At 51.2% G+C, this 26,981-nt stretch overlaps 1 protein-coding gene across 12 annotated transcripts in view; it reads right to left on the bottom strand.

The window, feature by feature from the left end:
• UBAP2L (ubiquitin associated protein 2 like) overlaps positions 1-26,981 on the bottom strand; it is a 1,950,223-nt gene that overhangs the window by 867,466 nt on the left and 1,055,776 nt on the right. For all 12 annotated transcript variants that reach the window (XR_011304365.1, XR_011304368.1, XM_069651771.1 and 9 more), the window contains one exon: positions 25,908-26,109. Coding sequence is in view for 10 of the 12 variants with exons in the window: in XM_069651771.1 (XP_069507872.1) it covers positions 25,908-26,109 (202 nt within the window). In the remaining 2 variants the exon portion in view is untranslated. The remainder of the gene's footprint in view (positions 1-25,907; positions 26,110-26,981) is intronic.

Raw genomic sequence — 26,981 nt, 5'->3', positions numbered from 1 at the left:
GTGAAGGAGTCTTTTTCGACAGAGCCGAGGCCTTGTCCTCAGCGGCTGCCTTTTTCGGTGCTGCTGGGGCCTTGTCTTCGCCGACCGCCTTCTTCAGGGGAACTGGAACCCGGTCGTCGCCGGACACCTAGTGTCGCGTCTCGACGGAACCTGGTATATTCGAGGTAGCGCTCTTTGTTTTTGATGACCTGGTCACTAGGCGCATATACAGCTGCAGGGAGGGCTGCCGATCCAGACATCGGCAGTTGCTGCCGGAACCTTCGGTGTACCCGTTGGCGCTGAAGTCTTCAACTTGGCCGAAGATTGACTTGGGGTTGTGTGTTTAGTGATGTGTAAATTTTCGTATTTGTCGCAGGGGTGTGACTTCCCCAAAGCAGTGCTTGAGCTGTGCCTGACGGGGCTGGGGACAGACTATGCGGAACATGAGCGTTTGTCAAAAGGTCAACGACCTCCGGTACCAATGGTCTGATCGTCACTCTCGCAGTCATCACATTTGGGGGCTGCGGCAGCTGGTGAGAACTCTGCATTTCACATCCCGTAGGCCACCCACCGATAGACTTTGCGCTCCTTTAATGTCTTAGGACGGAGGAGCTTACAAAGCCGAGCATCCTTTGTGATCGAGGGGCAAGCAACGGTTACACCGTCTGTGCTTATCTTTCCAAGGAAATTTGCCTTTACAAATGGGGCAAAACCTAAATGGAGTCCTCTCCATAGCTGAAGATGGGTAGAGTGATGAAGATCAAAACGGAAAGAGGAAGGAAAGGGAAAGGCATTCTTAGATTGAACAGAAATGTCCACCCCGACCCCACTCTCTCTACTGTGTAGGCCGGCGGACTGCCCGGCCACGTATTCGGCAGCACCGACTAGATCACCGTCCGTCGAAGTTGTGAAGGTCTTTGGCGGATATCTGGAACAGCCGTCGAAATAAGGGACGGATAGGGTAATCTGAATTATTTTGTAGAACTATTCGACCAAATGTCGAGGGGACAATAAGCAATGTCTTTGACGGGCTCCGCATAAGGCGACCAGTATGCTGGGTGGAAAAAGAACAAACTGAGGGACCTCGACGCGTGAGGGATCTTGGGTACACTACACATCACGTAGGGATAGTGTTACAGGCACGCCCATGTCGACTTCCCCTTTCAATTCTTGAAAGACAAGATGCAATACTACACGGTTACCACTGGATGTCAGACCATATGCACAGCATGTGACTAAGCAGATTAACAAACATCAGAAACACAATTATAAAAACCAACTCAATACCTCTGGCATACACACCAAGGTATAACCTTATTTAGATTATAATCAGCAGTCTGGGTGAGTCAAACCTATAACACATTCAGAATGGCATCAAGCTATTTTTGGCAAGTAAAACCACAGTTATTTACTTTTAGATTAAATCAGTAATTAAATGGTAGTAGTCCCCATTGGTCCCAATATGGGATATATTACTCACCGAAATCCTATTTCTGATGTCTTTATCTGCTTAGATTCACATGCTTTGCATAGGCTGATAACTACTGGAAGTTGCAGAGGAGTGCACATGATATTTTTCGAAGCTCGAAAAGGGACGTCGAAAGGGCGGGTCTGTAAAACTATCCAAAGTGTACCCATGATCCCCCACGTGTCCAGGTCCCTCGATTATTTGTTTCTGACAATAGGGAGGGTGAGTTGTAAGCGTGGAGTGTAGGTAGTGACCATGAGGTGTGAAAGACTGAACAAGTTATTTACCTGTAACTGTTCTCCAGCATGGGTCTGGCATGGATTCACATGCTCATGAATATTCTCAGTCGTCAGGCCATGAATCCTCTGTAAAAGAAAAACTGTTCAGTTTTGTTTCTAAACTGTCTTTCTCCCATAAACCAATCACTGAGCTCTGGGTCATACTGCCCCCAGCCAATGACTGCCCCTACCTAAGCACCTCCTCTGGCAGCCATCTTCAGATTTGGTAGCATGAAAAATGGTAGTAGGACCAAGAGAAGAGCCGCAGAGGGGCAGGCAGGAGGGTTTGCATGTGAATCCATGCCAGACCCATGCTGGAGAACAACAGTTACAGGTAAGTAGCTTGTTCCTTCTCCAGCATGGGTCTGGCATGGATTCACATGCTCATGAATAAAGAATACACATCAGTACATACATGCTCAACCATGGGAGGTGGCAAGGCTCAACAGAAGCAATCTCTTACCTCCTCGCCATGCTCTCCTTCAAGCGAACAGGTTGCACAGCACTGCTTGGCCAACTCTGGACTCCTCCCTGGAACCCCTGTTGATGCAGAATAATCTCGGAAAGGTGTGTGTCAACCTTCACGTAGCAGCCCTGCAGATGTCCAGCAACGGCGCACCAGACAGGAACACCGTAGTAGTAGCAATCGCTCTGGTAGAATGTGCTCTCTGATGGCCAGGCAGCGGTCCGTTTGCCAACCTTTGACAGTGAGTGATCCAGCCGGAGAGCCACCTGGAAATGGAAGCCTTGGACAGGGCCTTCCCATGGTTCACAGGATCAAAGTTCACAAAAAGCTGAGAAGTTTTCCATAAACTCTTAGTGCGGGCCACATAAAACTTCAGCGCTCTAGCCACATCCAGTGAGTGCAAAGTTCTCTCAGCCAGCAACGTAGGTGTTAAGCAGAATCATATGTAATACCCTTAGGGACCACTACATACAATTAAGACTACAAGCGATAGTACAATTTCACCTTTGGTACAAGCCTGTACTACACAGTAAAGTGGTAGCGATGGCTGGGCAGCCAGACTTATCTCAAGAGCAATGAGCAGTAATAGGGATTACACAAAGGACTACAATTACTGTGACTCAAGGAAACACTGACTCAAGGTTTCTGGTTAAAAAATATAAGTACAATTATTTTTAAACCATCTGTTCACAAAACACTTCACTTCTATTATATAAAACCACACTAACTATACTACACAACCAATTCCTTTTGTTCAGGTCAATTCAAGGTAAGTACATTAGGATTTGACAGACCAGTGTTTCTAAACAAAGACGTTACCGTGGGTTAATAACGCAATCTCTTTTTGACAGTAATGACAGTTCGATCTTGCGGAAGAAAAGCGTACCCGCGGGAAGAAATGCAACCGTAGTCAAACACACTTAGCACATAGAATTAAAACAAGGGAATAGAGGATAAAAATAGGCAATACTTTTGTCAAAGCAATAGAATCAGAGGACGTGTTCTAAGAGGCAGATAAAAGTCAATAGACCTGCGCCAGTGTCAAATGGAGCAGGGGCTCGGTTGTCGAGGATCACACGGTGAGAACAGTTCAAGATTAACGTTGCCAGGGGTAGTGGATATTGTCAAAGGCAGGCAAAAGTTATAAGACGGAAGAAAGAAAGGACAAGCCTTCGGAAAGTAAAAGGGTTCACCCCAATTCCCCAAGGTCGGATGGAGAGAACGGCCAAGTGGACACAGTACCTTATTCGGAAGAAAGATGGTGCTACAGCACTTGTTCCTGGTAGTTCCTGCAGACTCACGGTTCCTGACGCTTCAGTCGTGGGGACAAGAAGGACGACCTCTGGAGCGATCTGTACTACCCACGGATGAGGCCAGCAGCAGCAAAGAAATGATGAATAAAAGGAGCGCTCCTTAAAAACAGGTTTTCTGATGGCTGTCCGGACCACTACAGCTCAGTGCAGTGATTTAGATCCAGAAGATGATTCTCTGGCTGTAGAAGGTGTGCTGGTAGATCCCACCAGGCTCAGGGGAATAAGGCTCCAGAGTGGATCTTCTCTGTCGTTGAAGGATTGATAGCTCAGGACTGCAGCAGGGATTCACTGGGATCCATGAGTTGCAGCAGCCGTCTTCTCCACTTCTCTTCGGTTCTTGTTGTTCCAATGGCGATTGACTTCCTGCCCAAGAGTCCTGCCTTTAATGCCAAAATCCCCCATTCACACAGCCTGGCTGTCAATCACGCTGCAGGGGGGTTGTCCAGCCCGGACAACCACCCCAGCCAATGGACACAAAGTGCGTCTTGGGTCTCCAAGGAGACCCTGTGCAGGGGGTTACTAAACCCCTCCCTCACATTCAGCCAACCTAGACGGCAAAGGAGGGCTGCTTCGCAGAAGCCCGCCAAAGGACGGAGAACAAGGAAACCAAACCTGGTTTGGCGCGAAAAGCAAAGAAAGACCTTTCCAACACAAAATGGCGAGAAACCACGCTAGGACCCACAATAAAAATGATATGGGGTAGCGGGTTTTATGTTCACGTCTGTCATCACAGACAGAACACTAACATGGGAATCTGTGTACAAATTATAGTTACCACAGCCACCAGCCATGTCAAGTCGGGAAGGGGGACACAAAGTGCCCCTTGAGTTACAGAAGGACAGGGGAAAGATATTCCCCTCCAGTACTCCATTGTAAGATGGCTTGGACTGGATCTGTATTTTTAAAAGGACTAGTAAAGCCAATGGTGACTTTACATGTTTCTGGGGGACAGTAGTCATCCCCAGAAATGGAGTTCACAAGGGAAGTCTAAAAGACATCGCTGTGTCACTGCACTAAAGGTGCTGTGTGACACACAAGTAAAAAGATGATTGTTAGGCAGAAACCTGTGCAGTTCCCTCAGGGACCACTGCAAAAGATTTCAGACAACAGGTGTTTGGCAGTAAACCCACTTGGTAGCAGTCTGTACCACACAGATTCACTTGGTAGCTGTGGCTGAGCAGTCAGACTTCCCCCAAGAAGAGTTAGGCAGTATACAGAGCATACAACATAGGTACAGAAATACAGTAGCACAAGCAAACACTGACCAAAGCTTGGGTGTAAAAGTATATAATTATTTATTTAACACACACTTATAAGACACGCTAGCAGTAAATTGATAAGATAAGTTCAAAACACAATCACTATTATCATATGGGGAGGGAGCCTTGCCGGTGAGTGTGAGACCAGGATCGTGGGCTGACCCAAACTTCTGGGCATTCCGTGGGCCTAGAACCCCTTGAGCCCGTGTTTCTCCCACCATCCCTCCACACTCCCTCTTCCAGTCCCCTCGAGCCCCCTCGCCCCCCGGCCTCCTCGAGCCCCGTGTTTCTCCCTCCATCCCTCCCCACTCCCTCTTCCTCTTCCAGTCCCCTCGAGCCCCCCCGCCCCTCAGGCCTCCCCGAGCCCCGTGGTTCTCCCTCCATCCCTCCCCACTCCCTCTTCCTGTCCCCTCGAGCCGCCCCCCGCGGCCTCCCCGAGCCCCGTGTTTTCCCCCTCCATCCCTCCCGACTCCCTCTTCCAGTCCCCTCGAGCCCTCCCGCCTCCCAGCCCGCCCCGCACTCTGATTGGGCCATCCGCTCAGCCTTCCGGGTCTAGTGGCCCGCCCGTGGCCATCGCGCTCTGTTTGCAGAGGGAGCCTTGCCGGTGAGTGTGAGACCAGGATCGTGGGCTGACCCTAACTTCTGGGCATTCCGTGGGCCTAGAACCCCTTCAGCCCGTGTTTCTCCCTCCATCCCTCCCCACTCCCTCTTCCAGTCCCCCCCGATCCCCCCCGCACCCCAGGCCTCCTCGAGCCCCGTGTTTCTCCCTCCATCCCTCCCCACTACCTCTTCCAGTCCCCTCGAGCCCCCCCGCCCCCCAGGCCTCCTCGAGCCCTGTGTTTCTCCTTCCATCCCTCCCCACTCCCTCCCTCTTCCAGTCCCCTCGAGCCCCCCCCCCACCCCCCCAGGCCTCCTCGAGCCCAGTGTTTCTCCTTCCATCCCTCCCCACTCCCTATTCCAGTCCCCTCGTGCCCCCCCCCGCCCCCAGGCCTCCTCGAGCCCCACGTTTTCCCCCTCCATCCCTCCCCACTCCCTCTTCCAGTCCCCTCGAGCCCTCCCGCCTCCCAGCCCGCCCCGCACTCTGATTGGGCCATCCGCTCAGCCTTCCGGGTCTAGCCTCCCACCCCTTCCTGGTACCACCCCCTTCCCCCCCGCCTCCTGACCCGCCCATCCCTCCCTTCATCACCGGTCCTCCCAGGGCAGCCCCCTGCCCGGCAGCCCCCAGCAGCTAAGGGCCCCGAGGCCAAGGGCGACTCCAACAGAGGCGACTCCAACAGAGGCGACTCCAACAGAGGCGACTCCAACAGAGGCGACTCCAACAGAGGCGACTCCAGGGAGTGTCAGCCGGTGTCTGCAGGGGAAGCAGGGGCCGGCCGTCAACCATCACCTACGGGGACCAGTAAGGTAGGAGTGGCCTGGATCAGGAGTAGAGCAACTACTCTGCTCCAGATCCTGAGCCACTTACCAAACCCAAAGCAAAGAAGCTGACTGCATTGTATGATACTTAGACTGCACTGATGGGCCTCTCTCCAACTATACAGGTCTCTCAAATTTAGCAGGGGTTCTGTCTCCTAATTGCATTGTATAATATTTGGACTGCACTGATAGGCCTCTCTCCCACTATACAGGTCTCTCAAATTTAGCAGGGGTTCTGTCTCCTAATTGCATTGCATGATATTTGGACTGTATTGATGGGCCTCTCTCCCACTATAGCAGGGGTTCTGTCTCCTAATTGCACTGTATGATATCTAGACTGCACTGATAGGCCTCTCTCCCACTATACAGGTCTCTCAAATTTAGCAGGGGTTCTGTCTCCTAATTGCACTGTATGATATCTAGACTGCGCTGATAGGCCTCTCTCCCACTATACAGGTCTCCCAAATCTAGCAGGGCTCTGTCTCCTAATTGCACTGTAGGATATCTAGACTGCACTGATAGGCCTCTCTCCCACTATACAGGTCTCCCAAATTTAGCAGGGCTGTGTCTCCTAATTGCACTGTATGATATCTAGACTGCACTGATGGGGCTTTCTCCCACTATACAGGTCTCTCAAATTTAGCAGGGCTCTGTCTCCTAATTGCACTGTATGATATCTAGACTGCACTGATAGATCTCTCTCCCACTATACAGGTCTCCCAAATTTAGCAGGGCTCTGTCTCCTAATTGCACTGTATGATATCTAGACTGCACTGATAGGCCTCTCTCCCACTATACAGGTCTCTCAAATAATCTAACCGCGCTTAGTTCAGTACCCACTAATCCCGAAAACCCGCCACTACCTAACTCAACTAAATTCCATACCCACAGACCACTAACACCCTAACCCCCCACACCCCCCCCGACAGTTTACCCTTAGGAAACACCCCCCACCCACCGACAGAAAGCAACACTGAGCCAGAGAACACCCCCGCGTACCCAGAGAAGGAAACCGAGGTCACGGCGAGCGCACAACACAGCATAGAGGACCAACTACCACACTACGCCTGCATCTAGACTGGAAAATGGCCCGTACCAGAAAAGGACGCCGAGAAAGAGAACAAGACCGAGCAACAAGAGACGCGAACACACAACACCGACAGAACCAACAAGAAATAGCCCCATTGCAAGAAAACACGCCTAAAGCAGACACAACCGGAACAAAATCCACAAGAGAAAAATCCCTATACCTCACACCTGACCTCGCAACAACTACGGTACACCGACACCCCAACACGGAAACCTCGAAACATGCAAAGAATTTCCTGACAGACGCCGGAAAAAGACGGGGGCAATCAACAAGAGAATGGGAAGGCTCCGACCCCGTTACCGCTTACATTACAAGAACAGAGGGACAACACCAATTCCCACCACGCCCTGCACAACACGGCGAAGTACCAACAACCAGCAACGCCACTCCCCACCCAACAATCGAACCCAAAGAAGAAACCACTGCCGATCTTCATCCGAGTAGCATCACAGCAGAAACGCCAAGATTAATCAGCTCTGTTATCAACTTACTAGGCCGCTTCAATGAAGAAGCAGCTGTCGCCGTTCTTCATCCTACCAACATCAAAGCAGAAACTCCACGAACATACAATTACAGAATCGAACAACATATAACCTCAAAAACAGAACCTCACCCAGAGAATCCACTGTAACCTAATAAACGCAAGGTCATTGGCCAAACACTCAACGGAAATATACGACCTACTGTCAGAAGGAGGCATAGACATCCTATCTGTAACCGAAACATGGCTAGACGACAACTACAAGATCACCCTCAACAACTGCCTGCCCGAAGACTTCAAATGCATCCAAACAAACAGGAAATCCAAAAAGGGGGGGGGGGGGGGACTAGCGATCATCCACAAGGAACAACTGACCATCAAAATGGAAGACCCAATAAACATCGACAAATGCAAATCCCTAATACTATGACTTTCAGTAAACCACAAAATCAACCTGAAATTCAGACAAAAACACTAAGATCAAGCGCAGACATACGCCTGGAACCAAAACCCTACAACAGGAAAAAATTCGGAGGATTGTCTTTCTCTCACCAGGCACCCAAAACTTGGAACGACCTACCTAAGAATATACGAAATACAACAAACCACCTAGCATTCAGGAAACTCCTCAAATCATGGCTCTTCAAAGCGTAACCACTACGGAGACGCACCGGAATGCCCATACACTAAAACAATGATGAAAATAACCCCAACTTCGGCCACTCTCAAATTGAACAAACGCTCAAGCCAAAGAACCAACCACTCGACAGAGCATAAGACATCATGGAAGACAGCCGCAAAGGAAGGCTACAGAGACTGACTACCTAACTAGACCCAGACAAAACCTAGACCTACACTCTCCCGCTCTTACGCACCGGACGAACACAGCCAGACTGGCAGACGCATCTAGATAGACGTTGGCCTGCGTCGCATGTGGATAGGACTGTTCGAAGGATAACACGCCCGCGCCTAGGAAACGTGAATGCTAGCTTATGCCAAAATCAAAGCCGTGAACACCAACCTGCGTGGCGTTCGGCTGGAGTTGTGAACGCTAGCTTGCCCACTCCTGGACCGATCTCTAAACACTAGCCTGCGCCGCGACCAGATAAAAGTTGAATGTTGGCATGATCACACCAGTATGGAGCCCCAATCATTGGCCTGCGTCGCGCCTAGATGGGAATGCGAGGGCCAACAAGTGCCACTCTCCCCAGAACCGCGAGTACTAGCATTGGTAAAGGTCAGGTAACCCACTAACCAATAAGCTCAAACTCCGTATACTTATCTCACTCAAAAACTCACACAACCATCTCTCGCACAACAAACCGCACGCACTTCACAACACTGCAACAACACATAAACCGGAACAACAGCACACGTGGACTGACTCCAATCCGATACCTGCAACAAAGCTCAGCACCCGGTGTATACTGAGTTGAAGCTGCCAACAGCACACCACTTCTCTCACTATTCTACTCCCTTCTTCAACCTACTAACCCATCCCACCTTTATCGTTTGCAGATCCGCCTGAGCGCCTGGGGACCAATTCCGTTGGTGACGGTGCGCGGTACAAATACCTTTAACATTTAACATTAACATTTAACATATGTACATCCCTGATTACTTGTTGGACAAGTCTTAGTTAACACCACTTATTTCCAGACAGAGGTGAGCGTTTAACGTTCAATGGCACTCCAACAAGTTAAATAAAAAGGGAGGGAAAAGCAGAATTATGGAAGCACACACGCGAAACACTTTTTAAAGAACCACAGCAAGTTAGGAAGGCACAGTCTACTGGTGAGCAAGGAAGTTTAGGTGCCAGGCCCACTTTCAAGGGAGCCAAGCAGGAGATGCCCAAGATCAGACAGTTACACAGAGTCTTCGAAGTTTGTGGAGGTAGTTCGAAAAAGGTTTAGTTCAGTTCAGAAAAGTTAGTTAAGGTGTCCCAGGCTAACCCAGGTTCGAGACACGAGGATTTAATACACCCCGTTCAATCAGTTGCAAGGGAAGCCAGGCGGAACACGGTACCTTAAATGGAGAGGATCCTCCAGCGTGGGCAGTTCCTGGCAGCGGGTGCAAGTCGCAGCGTCGTCCAGAAGACGAGAAGATCTCGTCATGGAGGAAAGATGAAGGTCGTTGCACTGCCAGGGAAGAAACCAGCCGCGGAGTTCTCCAGTACAAAAAGGTACTACACTTTCGGTTCGCGGTATTGGTGAAAACGTGGTATCCCGGTTGCCGGGGTGCTTGGCACAGGCAAGGCGGCTACGAGATGCTCCAGGAAGGCGGAAAAGAAGGTAGACTGGTTATCCCCACCAGTCGGAGGAAGAAGACTCTCGGGGCTGGAGATCTCCTCTGTCATTGGGAAAAGTGGTGCGACTGTTCAGCAGGGCTCCACCAGTGGTGTCGTCGTTGGAGGCCGGCTCAGCTTTTCCCTCCTCGAATTCTTTAGGTCCAGTGGCGACGTCTGAAGTTCCAGTCCCCAAAGCCCTGCTTTTATGCAGCACACCCCTATTCACTCAGCCTAGCTGTCAATCAAACATGCTAAGTGGTTTGGGCCAATCACACAAGAGTGCGACTTGAGTTACCAAGGTAACTCAGTCCAGGGTGCCTAAACCCCCTCCCGCACCCCCTGTGGTACCCAGAGTGGCACCACTTTTGGAGGCTTCTGTGGAGAAGCCCGCCAAAAAGTGGAACAAAAGGCTCGACTTGGGTTGGAGTCACAGAAGAGAACACAAACGCCATTTTAGAATAGAGTTCTGGCAAAAAAAAAAACCGGCGAATTAATATTAAATAAATAAACCGGCGGTATGTTCGAGGCTATTAGAATTAAATAATTAAAGTTGGTAGCCTCGAACAATGGGAAAATACTATAGAGATATATTCGCGGTCGAATATAAAAAGTAGTATCCACTGCCACCAGCCAAAAATCGATCAGGGGCGTGACGGAGACGTGCCCCCTCGAACAACAGACCCCGGGGCAATCGAATTGCCCCGACCAGTACGTCCACAATATGATGGTTTGTACTGGTTTCTGTTCATAATTTGGGACTAGCAAAGCAAATGGTGACTTTAGATGCCCTGGGAGACAGTAGTCAGTCCCAGGGGATGGAGTCTATGTTGGGGGGGTCGCTACGACACCCCTGGGTTACGGCACGGAGGGTGCTGTGCAACCCACATCAAAAAAACACATGAGACCCTAAGGAGTAAAAGACCCCATAGCCCATAAAATACATGGAAAGTTAAAGGAATACCTCAAATCATGTCTAAGAGCGGGAGCAAAAGAATCTCTCTCTTAGCAGGAGAGAAACAAATAAACCCCAAAAATCCCGCAAAGCTGCTGGGGGACTCACTAGGTTTGGGAAATTAGCCTTACAGAGAATTCTCCCTAACAATGATGCCTAGGGAGTTGGTGACACTCCATAGCCAATGAGCACAAAAAGTACAACACACAAAAAATACACTGTAAGAGTGGGGAAATGTAACGCTCACCTGATTCCCACGGAGGCGCAGGTCTGGCTTCGAGTGCTGATGCTTCTTCAATGGTGAAGCGCAGGACTCTGAAGATGGACAGGAAGGGCCCCTCTGATCTGGCTTCTCCGGCTCGCAGGAATATTCCCCTGTGCGTGAAAAGGGAGTATTACCACTGACTGAGTTATGCTCAAGCCTCCCACTCTCTTCCAACCCTCCACGATACCCTTCCACGATTCCCCGTGAAGTCTCACCTTAGGGTCAGGAAGGATGAGCTCTCCATCCTGCTTCTGATGCAGGGGCGCGTTGAAACCCAGTTACTTCACTGGATTGAGGATTGATGGGAGTTCAGGTTAGCTTGACTATTCAGGTAAGGCTCTTTAAAAGTTCTGTTGCAAGTTCAAAAGTCCAAGCTTAATAATAATGTCCATTGTCTTTTTGCAGCAAGCGCTAATGCTTATGTCTTTTTTCCCCTTAGGGGCCGGGGTTCGGAATGCCGGAGATATGGCACTGACCCGAAGTGAAACGTGCAGTTCCAGTTCCAGTAAATGGCAGTTTAGTTCTGGATGAGCGCTTGGGAACTGTCTTTGCATACGCTCATTCAATGTCTTTGTCTTTTTTCCCCATAGGGGCCGGGGTCTGGAAAATGCCTGGAAGCGGCAAGACCCGAAATGAAATGGGAATGACCCAACAGGTAAGTCTTATTCCCTTCCTTCTCTCACCTCTTATTGTTGTCTTTTTCTCTAGGCTCTGGGAAGTGGCTGTGTATCCGGATGATCACTGCTGAAGATGGAGGAACCCAGGAAAGGTGAGTGAAATGCAGCGCTGCAGCGATTGTAACGAAATGCTTTTAGAAATAATGTCTTCCCTTTCAGGATCATCGGTGATGTCTCCGTGGTGCAGATTTAGCTGGTAAGGTCTCTGGTCTCCCTTTGCAGGTGACCCAGGATGCTGACAGGCGTGGCTGAAGTCCAGATGCAGGAGCTGACACGGTGAGCGTCCAGCTGCGAGGAGCAGAACAACGCGAAGCGTGAGTTGCTGATCGGGTGTGGTTTAAATAGCTTTGGAGAGAAGTCCCAAGGGTGTATCCTTCCTCCGATCAGGTATGTATCCTTCCCCGACCACACCCGGGTGGAAAGTAGTCCCACAGGTAAAGTAGTTCCATTCAGGACTCAAGAGGGCCTGGATGTGGCAGCATGGTCTGAATCAGGTAAGTGCACATTAAAACACTTGAACACATGTCTAGCTTTATGAGCCTGGCGCCTAAGGCGCCAGGACAGAGGTCCAACATGAGCCTGGCGCCTAAGGCGCCAGGACTGCGTCCAAAGGGCCCCAGCTTGGGCCCGCTGGCACTCCACTGGGGGAAATGATGCCTGCCTCTGGGGTCGCTGGGTCGGACCTGGCTCCTTGGAGGTAGGCATCATGACAGGAAAAAGGCTCACACTCTTACCACGTGGAAAAAATAAACCCCAGAAATCCAGCAAAGCTGCAAAGGGACTCACTAGGTAAGGGAAATTAGCCATGAATGAGAATTCTCCCCAACAGTAGGCGTTGAAAAGACCACCACCAAGGGCTCGTTCAGATGAAAGTCTGATGGGACCCTGGGCATGAACGAGGGGTGCGCCTGCGTAACCACCCTCGTCTCGTGTAAATTCAAATAAGGTGGTTTACAGGATAGGGCCTGGATCCCACCCACTTGTCGTGCAGAGGTGCTGGCCACGAGAAAAGCAGTCTTCCACGACAAACTTGAGTGGGACAGAATGCATAGGCTTGAACGGAGGCCCCATGAGCCTAGTATGTACCATATTGAGCTCCCACGCCAGGGTTGCAGCCTTCACAAGCGGAAACGAGCAGAACAGTCCCTTGACAAATTACTTGACTCACCGGTGCGACACAAGGAGCGTCGCCCTGGGGGTATGGTGTATCGGTAGAAAGCTGCCAGATGAACCTTGGAGGCATAAGCCAGCCCCGATTTAGCCAACAGCAGTAAATATGGAAGTACCTGAGGGGCTGCGATTCTCAGAGGGTCTTTCTTCTGTGAACGGCACCAAATAGCAAAGCTCTTCCATTTGAGTCCGTAGCATTTCAAAAGTTGATGAAATCCTGGCGAGTATCTCTTTGCAGTCTGCTGGAAGATTGTAATCTCCGATTTATAATACTGCAGGAGCCAGGCCTTCAGGCTCAGCAATCCTGGGTTGTGGTGCTGAATTGCATTTCCCTCCATGGCTAGAAGAACCGCAACCACTGGCAGGTTGACTGGAGGGGATGCCGATACGCTGAGAAGGTCAGAGTACCAGATCTGCCTCGGCCACGCTGGAGCGACGAGGATCATCCTGTACTGACAATGTCGGAGTTGATTGAGGACTCGAAGAAGCAACGGAGGGAACACATACAGAAACAGGCCGTCCTAGGGGAATGAGAATGCGTCCCCCATGCTCCCCGGCTGGGGAAACCTGCTGGCGAACCTCCGGCACTTGGTGTTCGTCGCCATCGCAAACAGATCTATCTGGGGATTGCCACATTTGTCTAACAGATTGTCCACCTGGACCTGCCGGAGCTCCCATTTGTGGCAAGAGCGTAGCTGCCTGCTGAGAGTTGGCAGCCGTGTTCCTTACTCCTGCAAGGTGGAATGGGATGACTAACATCCCCTGGGCGACTGCCCAGTGCCACAAGTCATGCGCCTCCCTGGAGAGAGCCAGGTATCAGGTGCCCCCCTGCTTCCGGATGTAAAACATCATGGTGGTATTGTCCGTGCAGACCCGCACCACTTTGCCCTTGACGGACGGCAGAAAAGACTGGAGGGCCCAAAACACTGCCCGTAGTTCCAGTACGTTTATGTGCAGCATCTTCTCTTCCGGCAGCCACAGGCCTCAGGTGTGAAGACGTCCGGTATGAGCTCCCAATCCTTCCAGAGACGTATCTGTCGTGACTGTCTCCTGGAACGGGGGACTCTGAAAATCCATGCCTCTGGTGAAATTGGAGCGCATGCCACACCATTTGATCGCTCGTTGGAACTCCTCGTCGAGCGCAATCTTGACCTGGAAGCTTCCAGAAACCTGGACCCAACGGGAATCATGGAACTCCTGTAAAGGCTGCATCCATAGCCTGCAGAGTCGAATCAGCTAAATGCACGACGACATGCCAAGCAGCGACTTGATGGTGCTCACCGTGGCGATCTTCAGTGCCCACAGCCGTTGTACCTAGCCCAAAATGGCAGATACCCTTTCCTCCGACGGGGACGTCAGGCATGACCATGTTGAGCGTGAATCCCAGTAACAGTGCATCCTGCGATGGAGTTAAGCAAGACTTTGCACAGTTCCCCCGAGAACCCCAGATCCGTTAGAAGACAGACGCCCCGCTCAGAGTGTTAGACGGCGGTGTCCCTCGACTTGGCTCGCATGAGCCAGTCGTCCAGGTAGGGGTAAATGTGGATCCCCTGCAGTCGCTGAGTGACCACCCGGAACCTCTGGGACTTTATGTATTTGTTGAGCCGTTGCATGTCGAGAATTGGCCTGCAGCCCCTGGGTCTTCTTTCTTACGAAAAGTACCTTGAGTATACTCCAGAGCCCCGGAGCCCCTTTGGAACCAGCTCTATCGCCCCTTTCTTTAACATGGCCTGAACCTCTAGCAGCAGCAGAGGGATGTGGTTTTCCTACTGGGCCACGGGTGGTATTCTCTGTCACTTTTGCTGGAATTCTAAGGTGTGTCCGTAGGCGAGAGCGTCCAGCAACCATAAGTCTGTGGAGAAGGTCTCCCACATGCCAACGAAGTTCACCAGCCGGCCTCCCAAAAGGGTGAAAGGGTCGGGGCCAGACGTCCTGGCCGGTTCAATCTTGCTTGGATGTTGACAGGCCGCATTGCGGCCCCAGACGACGGTGACATCCGCCGCCGAAGGCCTTGGAACGACCCCTGTTGGCTTCCTGGGTTGAAGAACGGAAGGGCTGACTGTAAGAGGACGAGCCCCCTCCCCCCCAAAACCCTTTGAAGAGCATACAGACTTCCCTCCTGAGGAACAAAAGGACGGCCGTTGTTTTTGTAGAGTGCCCAGGGCACTACAGACCCAGAACACCCCATCTTACATGGAGTACTGGAAAGGGTTAACTCCTATCCCTTTTTGTCTGTACCTCTGAGCTTCGACTTGGCTGGTGGCAGTGGTACCTACCCAAACTTTTCTACCGCAATTATATCATATAAACGTGGTACTGTTCCAGGCCATCATAGTAGCCTCGAACATAAACCTGCTTGACCAAATGCTCTTTCTTTTGGCTCCGGTCGGGTTTATTATTAGCCATTTCTTTTTGTTAAAGTCCTTCTTGTGTTTTACTTTGAGTGGCAAACCAGGTTTGCCTCCTTTGTTCACAGTCTTTTGGCGGGCTTCTTCCAAGAAGCCCTCTTGGCGCCTGGGTGTCTAGGTGGGCTGTATGTGAGGGAGGGGTGTAGTCACCCTCTTCACAGGGTATACTTGGAAACTCAAGTAGCACTTTGGCATGATTGGCTAAGGTGGTTGTCCGGGCTGGACAACCCCCCCCTGCTGTGTGATTGACAGCCAGGCGGTGTGAATGGGGGATTTTCGCATAAAAGGCAGGACTCTTGGGCTGGAAGTCAGTCGCCACTGGAACTGCAAGGAACCGAACAGAAGTGGAGAAGACGACAGCTGCTGCAACTACTGAGTCCCGGTGAAGCCCTGCTGCAGTCCTGAGCTATCTAACCTTCAACAACAAGAGAAGATCGAGTCTGGAGTCTTCTTCCCTTGAGCTTGGTGGGATCAACCACCTCATCTTCCACAGCCAGAGGATCCTCTTTGTGGTCAAAATCGATGCACACTGATGTAGTGGTCCGGATAGCCATCTGTCGAGCCTCTACTGTTTTTAAGGAGCGCACCTTTTATTCACCGTCGCTGCTGTTGGCCTCATCCCTGGGTAGTGCAGATCTCTCCAGACGTCGTCCTTGTCCCCACGACTGAAGCTCCAGGAACCGCGAGTCTGGAGGAAACTACCAGGAACAACTGCCGCAGCACCAGCTTCTTCAAAGAATAAGGTACTGTGTCCAGCTTCGAGGAACTAGGGTGAACCCTTTTCTCCTCATCTAAGGCTTGCCCTCGTCTTCCTTCCCTCTTACAACTTTTACTTCCTCTGTAGACAATATCCAAGTACTCCTGGCAATCTTCAATCGTGAACTATCTGAATGGGTGATCCTCGACAACAGGAACCCGGTCCTAGTGGACATTGGTGCAGGCCTATTGACTTTTATCTTCTTCCCGCGGATACGCATATCTTTAGTAAGACTGAACTGTCACTGTCAAAAAGTGATTGCATATATATTCCGGTAACGCCTTTTGTTTCATAACGCTGGTCTGTCAAATCATAAGGTACTTACCTTGAGTTGTTCTCCACAAAGACAATTGGTTGTGTGTAGTGCATTTTAAGTGTGGTTTTAATTTAATAGAAGTGAAGTGTTTTGCAAACAGCTGGTGTAGAAATAAATGTACTTTTACTTTTCAACCAAAAACCTTGAGTCAGTGTTTGCTTGAGTTACAGTAACTGTGGTCCTTTGTGTAATTTCTACTACTGCTAATTTGCTCTTGGGATAAGTCTGGCTGCTCAGCTACTGCTACCACTTTAACAGTGTAGCACAGGCTTGTACCAAAGGTGAACTTTTATTGCCACTTGTAGTCTTAATTGTGTGTAGTGGTCCCTAAGGGCACTGCACAGGATTCTGTCTAACACCCTCGTTATCTGGAGGGGTGGAGGAAGAAGCCGAGCTTGATCACTTCTACCTGGCAGCCGCCGAGTCCGGTGACGGTTGACATCATAAGCACTTGGGCGCAGACTCCGGCAACATGTACTTCTCCAATAGGCCCCTCTTTGCTGGGGCTGTAGACTTCAGTAGAGCCAGCCCTTCGTCCCAAACACTGTCCAGGAGCGGTACCGAAAGGATGGTCTTCCTCTTCGCCTCCTGGCATTGATCTAAGAAGCCTCCCTATTTTTCCTCCGGCATGAGCTGGAAGAGCTCCAACGCGCGGGCAATCATCCCGTTGGACGATCCTACCTCATCCGGTAGAGAGGCTCTGGGCGGCGGCGACGGGAGGTCCCCCATCCCACCGCCGCCATCATCATCATCATCCGTGCCTGTTGTGCTGTGTCCGACTTAGTCTCCCTCTGGGGGGAGAGGGGCGGAGGCGAAAGTGGCGCTAGGCGGCTTGGAGGCTTAAGGTCTGAAAGTCTGTGCCTGCCGTGAGGTGCGCACGAGTATCCCACCATAGGATCGCCCAACGCAACTCCTCGTCGAGAGGGATCCTTTCTTAGAAGCAGCCCGTCGCCTGAAACCAGCAGGCGTCGAGGAGCTCCTGTAGGGGACGCATCTAAGTCTGCAAAGGGGTACAAGGTAGATGCATGAGGACATCATCCCGAGGAGGGACTTGATGGACCTCACACTGGCCACGTCCGTGGCTAGCAGGCGTTGCACCTTGCCCAAAATGGCCTTCGTCCTCTCCTCCGACGGGGAGGCCAATTGCCCCACTGTATCGAGCTTCGCTCCCAGAAACAGTGCTACTTGCAACGGAACTAGGTGGGTTTGGGGGGTAGTTGATGGCGAATCCCAGTTCCGTGAGCAGCCGGACGCTCCTCGCTGTTTGTTCGACGGCGAGTTCTCTTGTCCTTGCACGGATTAGCCAGTCGTCCAGGTAGGGGTAGACGTGGATCCCCTGCAGGCGCAGCCTCGCCGCCACTGGTGCCAGGCACTTGGTGAATACCCTGGGTGCCGACTTTAATCCGAACGGCAGGGCTCTGAATTGGTAGTGGCGTCCCTGAACCACAAACCTGAGAAACTTTGTGCCCTTTTAGAATAGGGATGTGGAAGTAAGCATCCTCCAGGTCCAACGATGATACGAAGTCGCCCTCGTCCACCTGTCCCAGCATGTGCTGGAGGGTGACCATCCTGAATTTCTGTACCTTGATGTACTTGTTTAACCGACGCAGGTCCAGGATGGGGCGCCAACCGCCTGTCTTCTTTTTGACGAGGAAGTACCTGGAGTACACTCCGGAGCCCCGGAGCCTCCTGGGGACAGGCTCGATGGCACCTTTCTTGAGCATCGCCCTTACCTCCAACAGCAGTTGAGGGATGAGATTCTCCTTCCTGGCCAATGGAGGAATGCGAGGACATTTCTTTTGGAATTCCAGCGAGTGCCCGTTGGCCAGAGTGTCCAGCACCCAACGGTCGGTGGAGATGGACTCCCACACGCTGACGAACTTCGTCAGCCGGCCTCCCACCGGGGTGCTTCGGTAGGGGCCCGACGCTACGGCCGGTTCAGTCCTGCTTGGAGGAGGCCTTGCCGCCTTGGCCTCCTTGACGACAACGGCGGGATCCTCCTTGCTTGCCGCGACCTATGTAGGCCTCCTGGGACGAGGAGCGGGCCGCCTGGCGGTATGTAGTAGAGCCACCGCTGGATCCCTTGGAGGCACCCTGTCTGCCTCCGGAGCTCCGAAAGGGCCGTCGCCGTTGAAGTACCCCTACGGCCCGGGCCGTCTGAGCCGGTCTTCATGGCCTGGAGCGACTCATCCACCGTCTTCCCAAAAAGGTTCTGCCGTCGAACGGCATATCCAACACTCTGGTCTGAACGTCCTGGTGGAAGTCCGTCGCCTTGAGCCACCCTCGTCGTCGCAGGCAAACCCTGTTGCCCATCTGGTGAAATCCGGTATCGGCAATTTCGGTTGCCACCGTTATGGCGTCATCTGACGCCACCTCGCCTTCCTGAAGAATCTGTAGGGCCTCCGCTCTCTTGTCGTCCGGCAGGAAGTCCAGCAGGGGAGCTAACTTGAACCAAAGCTCCCTGTCGTAACGGGCCACGATCGCTAAGGCATTGGCCGCCTTAATCGTCGTCGCTGCCGACGAAATGGCCCGTCGTCCCATGGAGTCCAACTTCTTGCCCTCGCTGTCTGGCGGCGAAGTGGAAGTTGATGCTGCCGCACCCGCTGCCTTCTTCTTGGCTGCTGCAGAGACGACCGAGTCCGGCGTAGGCTGGGCCCTGAGGCACAAGGGGGCGGCGTCGGGGACCTGGTACTTCTCGTACCTGTCCCTCTTGGCGGGCGTTGTAGAAGGGTTCTTGAGGACAGCCAGCACTTCATCCCAGATGTCGTCGAACAACGGCACTGCCAGGACCGTCTTTCTCTTGGCCTCCCGTCGTTGATAAAGAAAGCCTTCCTTCTTCTGTTCCTCCGGGCAGAGTTGGAAGAGCTCGGACGCCCTGGCTATCATGGCGTGAAAGGAGCCAATTTCGTCAGGCGGTGAGGCCCGAGGGGGAGGCGATGAAGGAATGTCCGTCGTATCATCGCCACTGTCGTCGTCCGTCCCAGTCGCCGTATCATCCCGAGAGTCAGGCGAGAGGGATGAGGGGTCCACAGGCCTTGTGGGCACGAAGGGCGGAGCGGGATTGACTCCCCTCCGCTTGTTCGGGGGGCTTCCCGTCGGTCCTGGCTCAGGATCCTCCGCCGGGGTCCGTGGTAACCTCGTCCTTATCTCAGTACATAAGGATTGGATTGCCAACAAAATGGCCGCCAAGCTACCCTGAGGCTCTGGCAATGGCTGCGACGGGAGGGACTGTTTCTCCACCGGGCCTTCGTCGCCATCTTTGATCTCCTCAGCAGGCTCCTTCCCCTGGGATCGAACTTTCTCGAACCTCTCGTTGAGGCCCTTCACGGTTTCCACCAGATCCTCCTCAGAGGCTGATTCCGAGTCTGTAATGGCCACCGCCCCCCCCCCCCCCTCTTTTTCCGCCGGGGTCTTCACAGGGGTCTTAACGATGGGCCGGAAAGAGGATTCCCTCGCGGTGGCAGGGATACTCTGGGCCCAGAGGCCATCTACACTGGCATAGTCTCAGCCGGCTTCGTCAGGGCCGTAGCGACCACTTCGATAGAGGCCTTTGCCGGCTGGATCAAAGCCCTCACCACCTTAGGTGCGTCCTGGGCCTTCGCCTTGGGGGGAGGGTCAGTGTCTCGCTCCTCCTCGGGTCCCTTCGAGATCGACCGGGGCCGCTCCAGCAGCTTACCCGGGTTCTCGGACTTACTCTTCCCCGAACCAGAGCGCTGGCTCGTGGTTGAACGTGCTGGGGAAGTTGTGCCCTGCCTGGCAGCCCAAGAGCCCAACCTTTCGGCACTCCCGGTGCCCGCGGACTCGCGGTGCTTGGCCTTCTGTTGGGCCCCCGTCGCCGGGGCACCCTCACAGGACTTAGAAGCCCGCTCAGACTTTTTCTTCGCCTTCTCACCTGCTGAGCCCTTCTCAAGCCAGGCGGCGAGGCAGGAACGGCGATCTTGCTTGGTCCGTTCCGAAAGGTTCTTGCAGAACGCACAGTCCTCCTCCACGTGCGTCTTGTCCTCATGAAGGCAGAAGAGACATCGCAAATGCTTGGCCTCCTTGAAAACATTTTGTAATCCGCATCGAGGGCAGCACCTGAACAGATTGGATCCGGGCGTCGAGCTACCCTTGTCCTGGGCCATGTCCGTTGAGGTAGGCCGCAGATCTTCCGGAATCCTCCAAGAAGCGTAAACTCGACAAAACGTTCACCCTTGAGGGGCGTAGAAGAATTCCGAAACGGGTCCCCGTTAACGGAAGTAGAAACGGTGGAGCTTGAGGCTCGATTAAACCAAAAAAATAGAAAATCTCCTGAAAACGCGCGAAAACGCAGCAAAAACTCGAGAGCTAAACCACGAGGACTCCCAACACTTCAACGTTCGGTAAAAATCTGAGGTAGGCTGCCAGAGGCGGGGCTTATGGAGAGGGAAGTCATTGGCTGGGGGCAGTATGACCCAGAGATCAGTGATTGGTTACTACTAAGAAAGACAGATCAGAAACGAAACTAATACTGATTTTTTCTTTACCGAGGATTCCCAGCCTGACGACTGGGAATATTCATGAGCATGTGAATCCATGCCAGACTCCATGCTGGAGAAAGACAGTTTAGATACAAAATTGAAGCCGTTTTTTCTTTTACCGAGGATTCCCAGCCTGACGACTGGGAATATTCATGAGCATGTAAATCCATGCCAGACCCCATGCTGGAGAAGCGAGCTACAGACAACCTTTAGTCAAGACAGTACCTTAGGTTGGAAGAAGAGGATCCAGCTGGCTTCTGTTCTGGTTTCAATCTTGCAGATCATGGGTTTCTGGGCCTCAGTCGTGGGGACAGGAGGGAGGACATCTGAAGGACTCCTGCACTGCAGTTTGAAGGGCGGCTATGGGCTCTTTCCAATTTAGGGGCGATTTCAGCTACCAGTGAATAGCATCTCTGCGGTTCTTGGACACTTGATGGGCTTCCCTTGCTTGTGGAGTCTAGCACTCTGGTGAGAGGACTCAGGCTTGGGTCGTGCTGCTTCAGGAAGGTCCTCAGGATCTTCCTGTAGCTCTGGTCTGACTTAAAGATGATGCACTGAATACTGGGTTTCCTGACCCCTGGCACTCGGTTCCAGCAGCAGCAAAGAAGTCAAGACAGCAGGGCGAGGTTTCCCAGCAGAGTTCATCTTGTGGTTAGTTGGTCCCACCAACCCAAGGAAAGAAGTCTGTGCCAGGCCTCTCTAACCGATATGAAATTGGAGCTTCAGCACTGAAGCAGGGCTTCACTGGGCACTTAAAGGGTCCAGGGGGGTACAGCAAGCTTCTCTTCCAGTTTCTTTCGTCGGATGTTTCATTCAGTGGTCGACGCTCTCCTCTGTTCAAGAGACCTAGCCTTCTATGCAGGTTTCTAGCATTCATGCACAGCCTAGCTGTCACTCTCACAGCAGGGTGGCTGTCCTACAAGGATAGCCAGCCAGCCAATCAGCACTGGGTGCATTCAGGTAACCAAGGAGACTAAGGACAGGGAGTTTCGGGAACCTCCCTCGCTTCCTGCCCTGCCAGACACATTGGAGCCAGAGGCAGGTTTCAGCACTGAAGCCCACCAAAGGCAAAACAAACAAAAGGGTTAAACATGGTTTGGCGTGCAGAGTAAAACCCAAGAAAAACCTCACAAGCAAGGCCCTCAACAGGCTGCCGACCGGAGACTGGGACCGCCGAGGAGAACGAAGAGAAGAACCGGACATTCCGTCCACCGTCCTCGAGCAGGGTTCGCAGGTTTGCTATAACAGCTGGAAAAGGTACAGTGAGCAAAAAGCGTGTGCTGCAAACTCATCTCAGAACAGGTTATTATGCCACGTTCTTTCTGGAGAGGAGCGCCTGCTACCTTTTTTTAACATTTTTTTGATATAACCACTGGATGCCCGTTGACGTTAGTTGCCTAGAAGCAGGGACTGCTTGACGCTGTGCGATTGACGACCGGAGCCGCAACGCTCCATTGATTAAGACATTTGATTCCCGGGCGTGCTCGTCAGCATCGGCGACTGCCTTATCCTGCCGGAGAAGGCCAGGCCATCGGCGCGTCAAGGAATATCCACCGGTGGGTTTCCCGCCACCCAAAGACCGTAGAGACCCCGGACGACTCGACGTCCTTGCTGGGCCAAAGTTCTTCACAAACTCTTTGCGGTCCTGAACTATCGTTACCGAGATGCCCCGCACGCCTCTTCCTCGCAGGAAGTCCACAGCACCCCGTCGACGAGCACCGCCAGGACCGGAGCTGCCAACTCACTGCCGTTCACCCTTTCTTTGTAGTATCTCGACGATCCGTGGCTCCTGCTTTAAAGGGAGCCGCTCAAGAAGGATTAGTCAACAACCCATCGTTGAACTCTGCTATTCCAGGTACATTGGGGTGGAAGTAACATTGTAGAAGGAAAAAGACTAATTGTACAATATATGGACTGGGCTTGCAGTGTATCTTTATTTTACAGGTTGCCCAGGTTGTTGCGGGGGTGGTTGGGTGATCTCCACAAAGATCTGTGTCTAGGTAATGGGGCCAGTATTCTGCTAATAATTCTAACCAACTGCTTTTCCTCCTAGGTCTATTGTTGGTTAACTTTATTAGTTGATTTGTGTGACAGAGTACAGTTGATGCACTTTAATGAAATATGATAATCGTGGTACCACGTAGAACTGTATATATTTGCCATTGTAGATTAACGGAGCACAAAGTGAGTTATTGTGATCGTGTACATAACCATGAACCTTAATCATATAAAGACTGTTTTCACTAATACAGTGTGCGGACATTCCTTTGTGGGTGCTTGGGGACTACACTGTACTTGAGAACCAGCCCTCATCAGAAGCTAGGCCTGGATTGCTAGTCCATTGGATCCAACAATCGAGAATCTTGGCTGGGGTTCTCTGTGCCTCTCCTCTACCATATAGAGAGCAGGAATGCAGATACCTCCCCCCTCCAGTCTTTACAGGGACGACCCCAAATGTCTTAGAAGACCGCTCTGCTTTCATCTTCTGGGCAAGGGAGGCATTCTGCCGTGACTCACCCAGAGCAGGGGTCTTGGCCTGAAACCACTCGTTGAGGCGCTTGTGTCGGTCAGCATGCGTGCGTGGCACCATCTCCCGACAAGCCATGCAGTTGTGCTCCAAATGCGTCTGGTCCGAATGCAGGCAGTAGAGGCACAGAAAAATGTCCATCGCCCGAAAAGATGTTCCGTAGGTTGCAGCCGGGGAAAACCTTGGAGAGGCGCCGAGTCCTTCTCCTCAGCCATATCCACGCGGTGTAGGCTTCGAAGAAACTTCTGGAATCCACCAAGAAGCAAACTTGACAAAAATCCACCCTTGAAAGGTGCTGAGGAATCCAAAAATGGTCCCAGTTAATCGGAAACGCTAATCGGAGGAGCTTGAGGCTCGATTGACTGAAAAAAATAGAGCAAAACTTACAAAAATCGCAAAACGCAGTAAAAGCTTGAGAGCTATAGCACGAGAACTCCCAACACTTGAACGTGCGGTCAAAATCTAAAATACCTGCCAAAGGAGGGGCTTAGGTATAAGGCATGTTAGGAGAAAGACAGTCCAGAAGTGAAACTGAAACCCATTATTTCTTTACCGAGGATTCCCAGTCTGACTGGCAATATTCATGAGCATGTGAATTCTTGCCAAAACCCAATGCTGGAGAACATTGCTACCTTCTGAAGAAGGGTTATACAACGGACTGAAATAAATACATTTTTTATCAAGAAACCTTGAGTGTGAGTGTTTATTTGAATAACTGCTACTGTGAAACTGTGTCACAACATTATTGCTCACATTGACCCCTCTTGAGATATTGGGGCCCAATTGGTCAATGTTATTGTAGTGCACCCAAAGGGTACTGCATACAATCTTGCCTAACAGTTACTTCAGGCTCACGTTACAAAGTAGGCTCTCCGGTCACTGGAAAAGGTTAAAACCGTTGTTTCTTTATCTTCTTCGGATTCAGCTCCAGTGGTCGGCTTTTCAGCAGCTTCCATGATCAGAGTATTTATCAGGAACTACAGCACAACTTCTACTAACTCTTCCTGCAGTTTACAGAAGGGGGCGGTCTGGCTGTTCAATTAGGACAGCCAGCCCCCAGTGGGAACTGGTTCCTTTCAGTCAAGTTGAAAGACAAAGGCCTGCAGAGTTTTCGACTCCTCCCTCGCTTCCTGCCTTCTCAAACTCTGGTGCCTCGGCTGGGAATTCAAAGGATTCCTCCCAAAGACAAAACTTCAACCAAGGTCATTCCAACCTAGAATGTCAGAAGACGACCTCAGAAACAAGCTAATGAGGAATGGCGAATAAAGAAGCTCACCGTTCTAGCAGAATGGTGAACCTCCTGTGCATTACTGCGGCTGATTGGACGGCCTGCGAGTAATAAAGACTAAAGTCAGAAATGTAGCTACACTGCCACCAGCCATTCAAGTTAACTTGCATTTATAACATACATGTTACCAGCTAAGTGAAAAAGGGGATACAGTGCATCTCCCCAGCCCTCCACATAAGATGGGATGTGCAGGCTCACTATATAAAATGTAAAGGGGAGGTAAATCTCACTTTCCCCCTTGGAAACAGTTCACAAAAGTACATTGGAGAGAAACTACAAAGGGAAGCACAAAGGGGCAACCCAGCCTAATCCCAAAAGTTAAAGTGAACTATAAATCCAAGCACACACTATGGAGGGACATAAAAAGGTCACCCACTTACAAAAGAAAAAAAAAAGAAGAAAGAATACAAAAAGACTATATGAGAGGGGAAAAAGATTCCCACTCACCAACGGACAAGGAAAAATAATTACCAAAACAAAGAAAAAAAAGTCCTGTGGTTGACACAGGTCAGGAAGATTCATATTTATGAAAATCTCACCCAACAGGCATCACAAACCAAACATCACTGGTGTGGGTCAGACACTGGCTTCCCACAGTATTTCCAAGGCTTGAAAACAGAGGCCTAAATTGAGAAAACATGCAAGGTAGAACAAAGTGGTGGCATTCCAAAGTGGCATCTGAGCCATGAAAAAAAACTGGGTCATGGGGCACGGAAGGCTACATATGTACCACCCATGACTGATATCACATCCAGGGTCGTGGGGGCAACACCTAGCAGAGTTGGAGCCGACATGTTTTACCAAAAATAAACTGGCACCTTGAATATTTCCATAACGAGGAACCTGTGGGAGGATGGTGTCCATGATAGTGATCAAAAATTGATATATTAAATTCTACAAATGTTATGTGCCATGTTGCACCAAACCCAAAATATGTGTGTTATTATATATCTGAACATTCCAACAGCCCACTCAAGAATTCATACTGTTAACCCTAAAAAAAATGCACACCTGAAGTTGTTGAAACCCCACTACGAGCTGATGCAGTCACCGTTGAGTTGCTATTGAGGCCAATTCCCATGCTGCCGACGTTGCTGAGACTAGCAGACGAATTTGCTGCTGGAGGAGGGGCAGGGACCGGGACAGTGGTAGATGCCGTTGAAAAAGTGCTAGCAGGAGAATGGAGGTTAACGTCACTCTCCACTGCTGTGTGCTGCAGAGGAAAACAAAAACAGAAAAATCAAAAACTGCACCAGGAAAGGAAAACATTTACTGACAAGGATTTGTCTACTGCTAAGTTGCACTTGTCTGACAAAGCGAGCAGCAGCCAGAAAACCAGATGTTTGGCACTGAAAACACTGACAGGGTCATGAGCCTGTCAAAGGATGAAGGGGCGGGGGGGGAATTCTTCTCAACATGGAGCAATAAGTTCGCAAATACAAAGTTCTGCACCAACCCTGCCCAGGTATGTAAAGAGTTGGGGTAAGGTGGGGAGGTCACTGGTCTTGAGATTGATTTCTAAAGTCAGCCCTGAGGCGAAGAGGGTGGCAGAGTTCGGGATGGCACGCTAGTTATGGTCAAGAGGAAGACACAGAGGTTAGCCAAAACCCTATCAAGGTAGGTGGCTGAGCAGACAAGGTTTAGTCTAAGGAAAAGGTCAGTGGTCTAGGGCTACAGATAAACCACACAGGGAACACTCAATAATTCAAGTTCGACAATTGTTGAGATGGATTTCTAAACTTTGGCCCAGGGACAGAGTTTAGGAGGCCATCCTAGTTACAGTGAACTGGGGAAACTCTGGGAACTTAGCCAAACCAACCAAGGTAGGATTGAGTGTGGTCAAGGCTTAGTCTCTGATGTCAGTGGGTCCACTGGTCCACAATGAGCAATCAAGGATTACACAGACTTGTGTTACGACAGTTTTTCTGAATTCCAACTAAGGGTTTAGTAAAACCATTCAACTGAGGCAGTACAAGACTCCACTCTTGTATAAGGCTGCACGACCTGAGAAAATGGTAGCGCAGACAGAGCAGCCAGACATATTTACCCTTGCACTTGCGCAATCTGAATGACACCTTCGTTGTC

The sequence above is a fragment of the Ambystoma mexicanum genome, chromosome 1p (assembly GCF_040938575.1).
Source record: "Ambystoma mexicanum isolate Mex_15411 chromosome 1p, UKY_AmexF1_1, whole genome shotgun sequence".
NCBI lineage: Eukaryota > Metazoa > Chordata > Amphibia > Caudata > Ambystomatidae > Ambystoma > Ambystoma mexicanum.
This window is presented reverse-complemented; position numbering and strand designations above follow the sequence as displayed.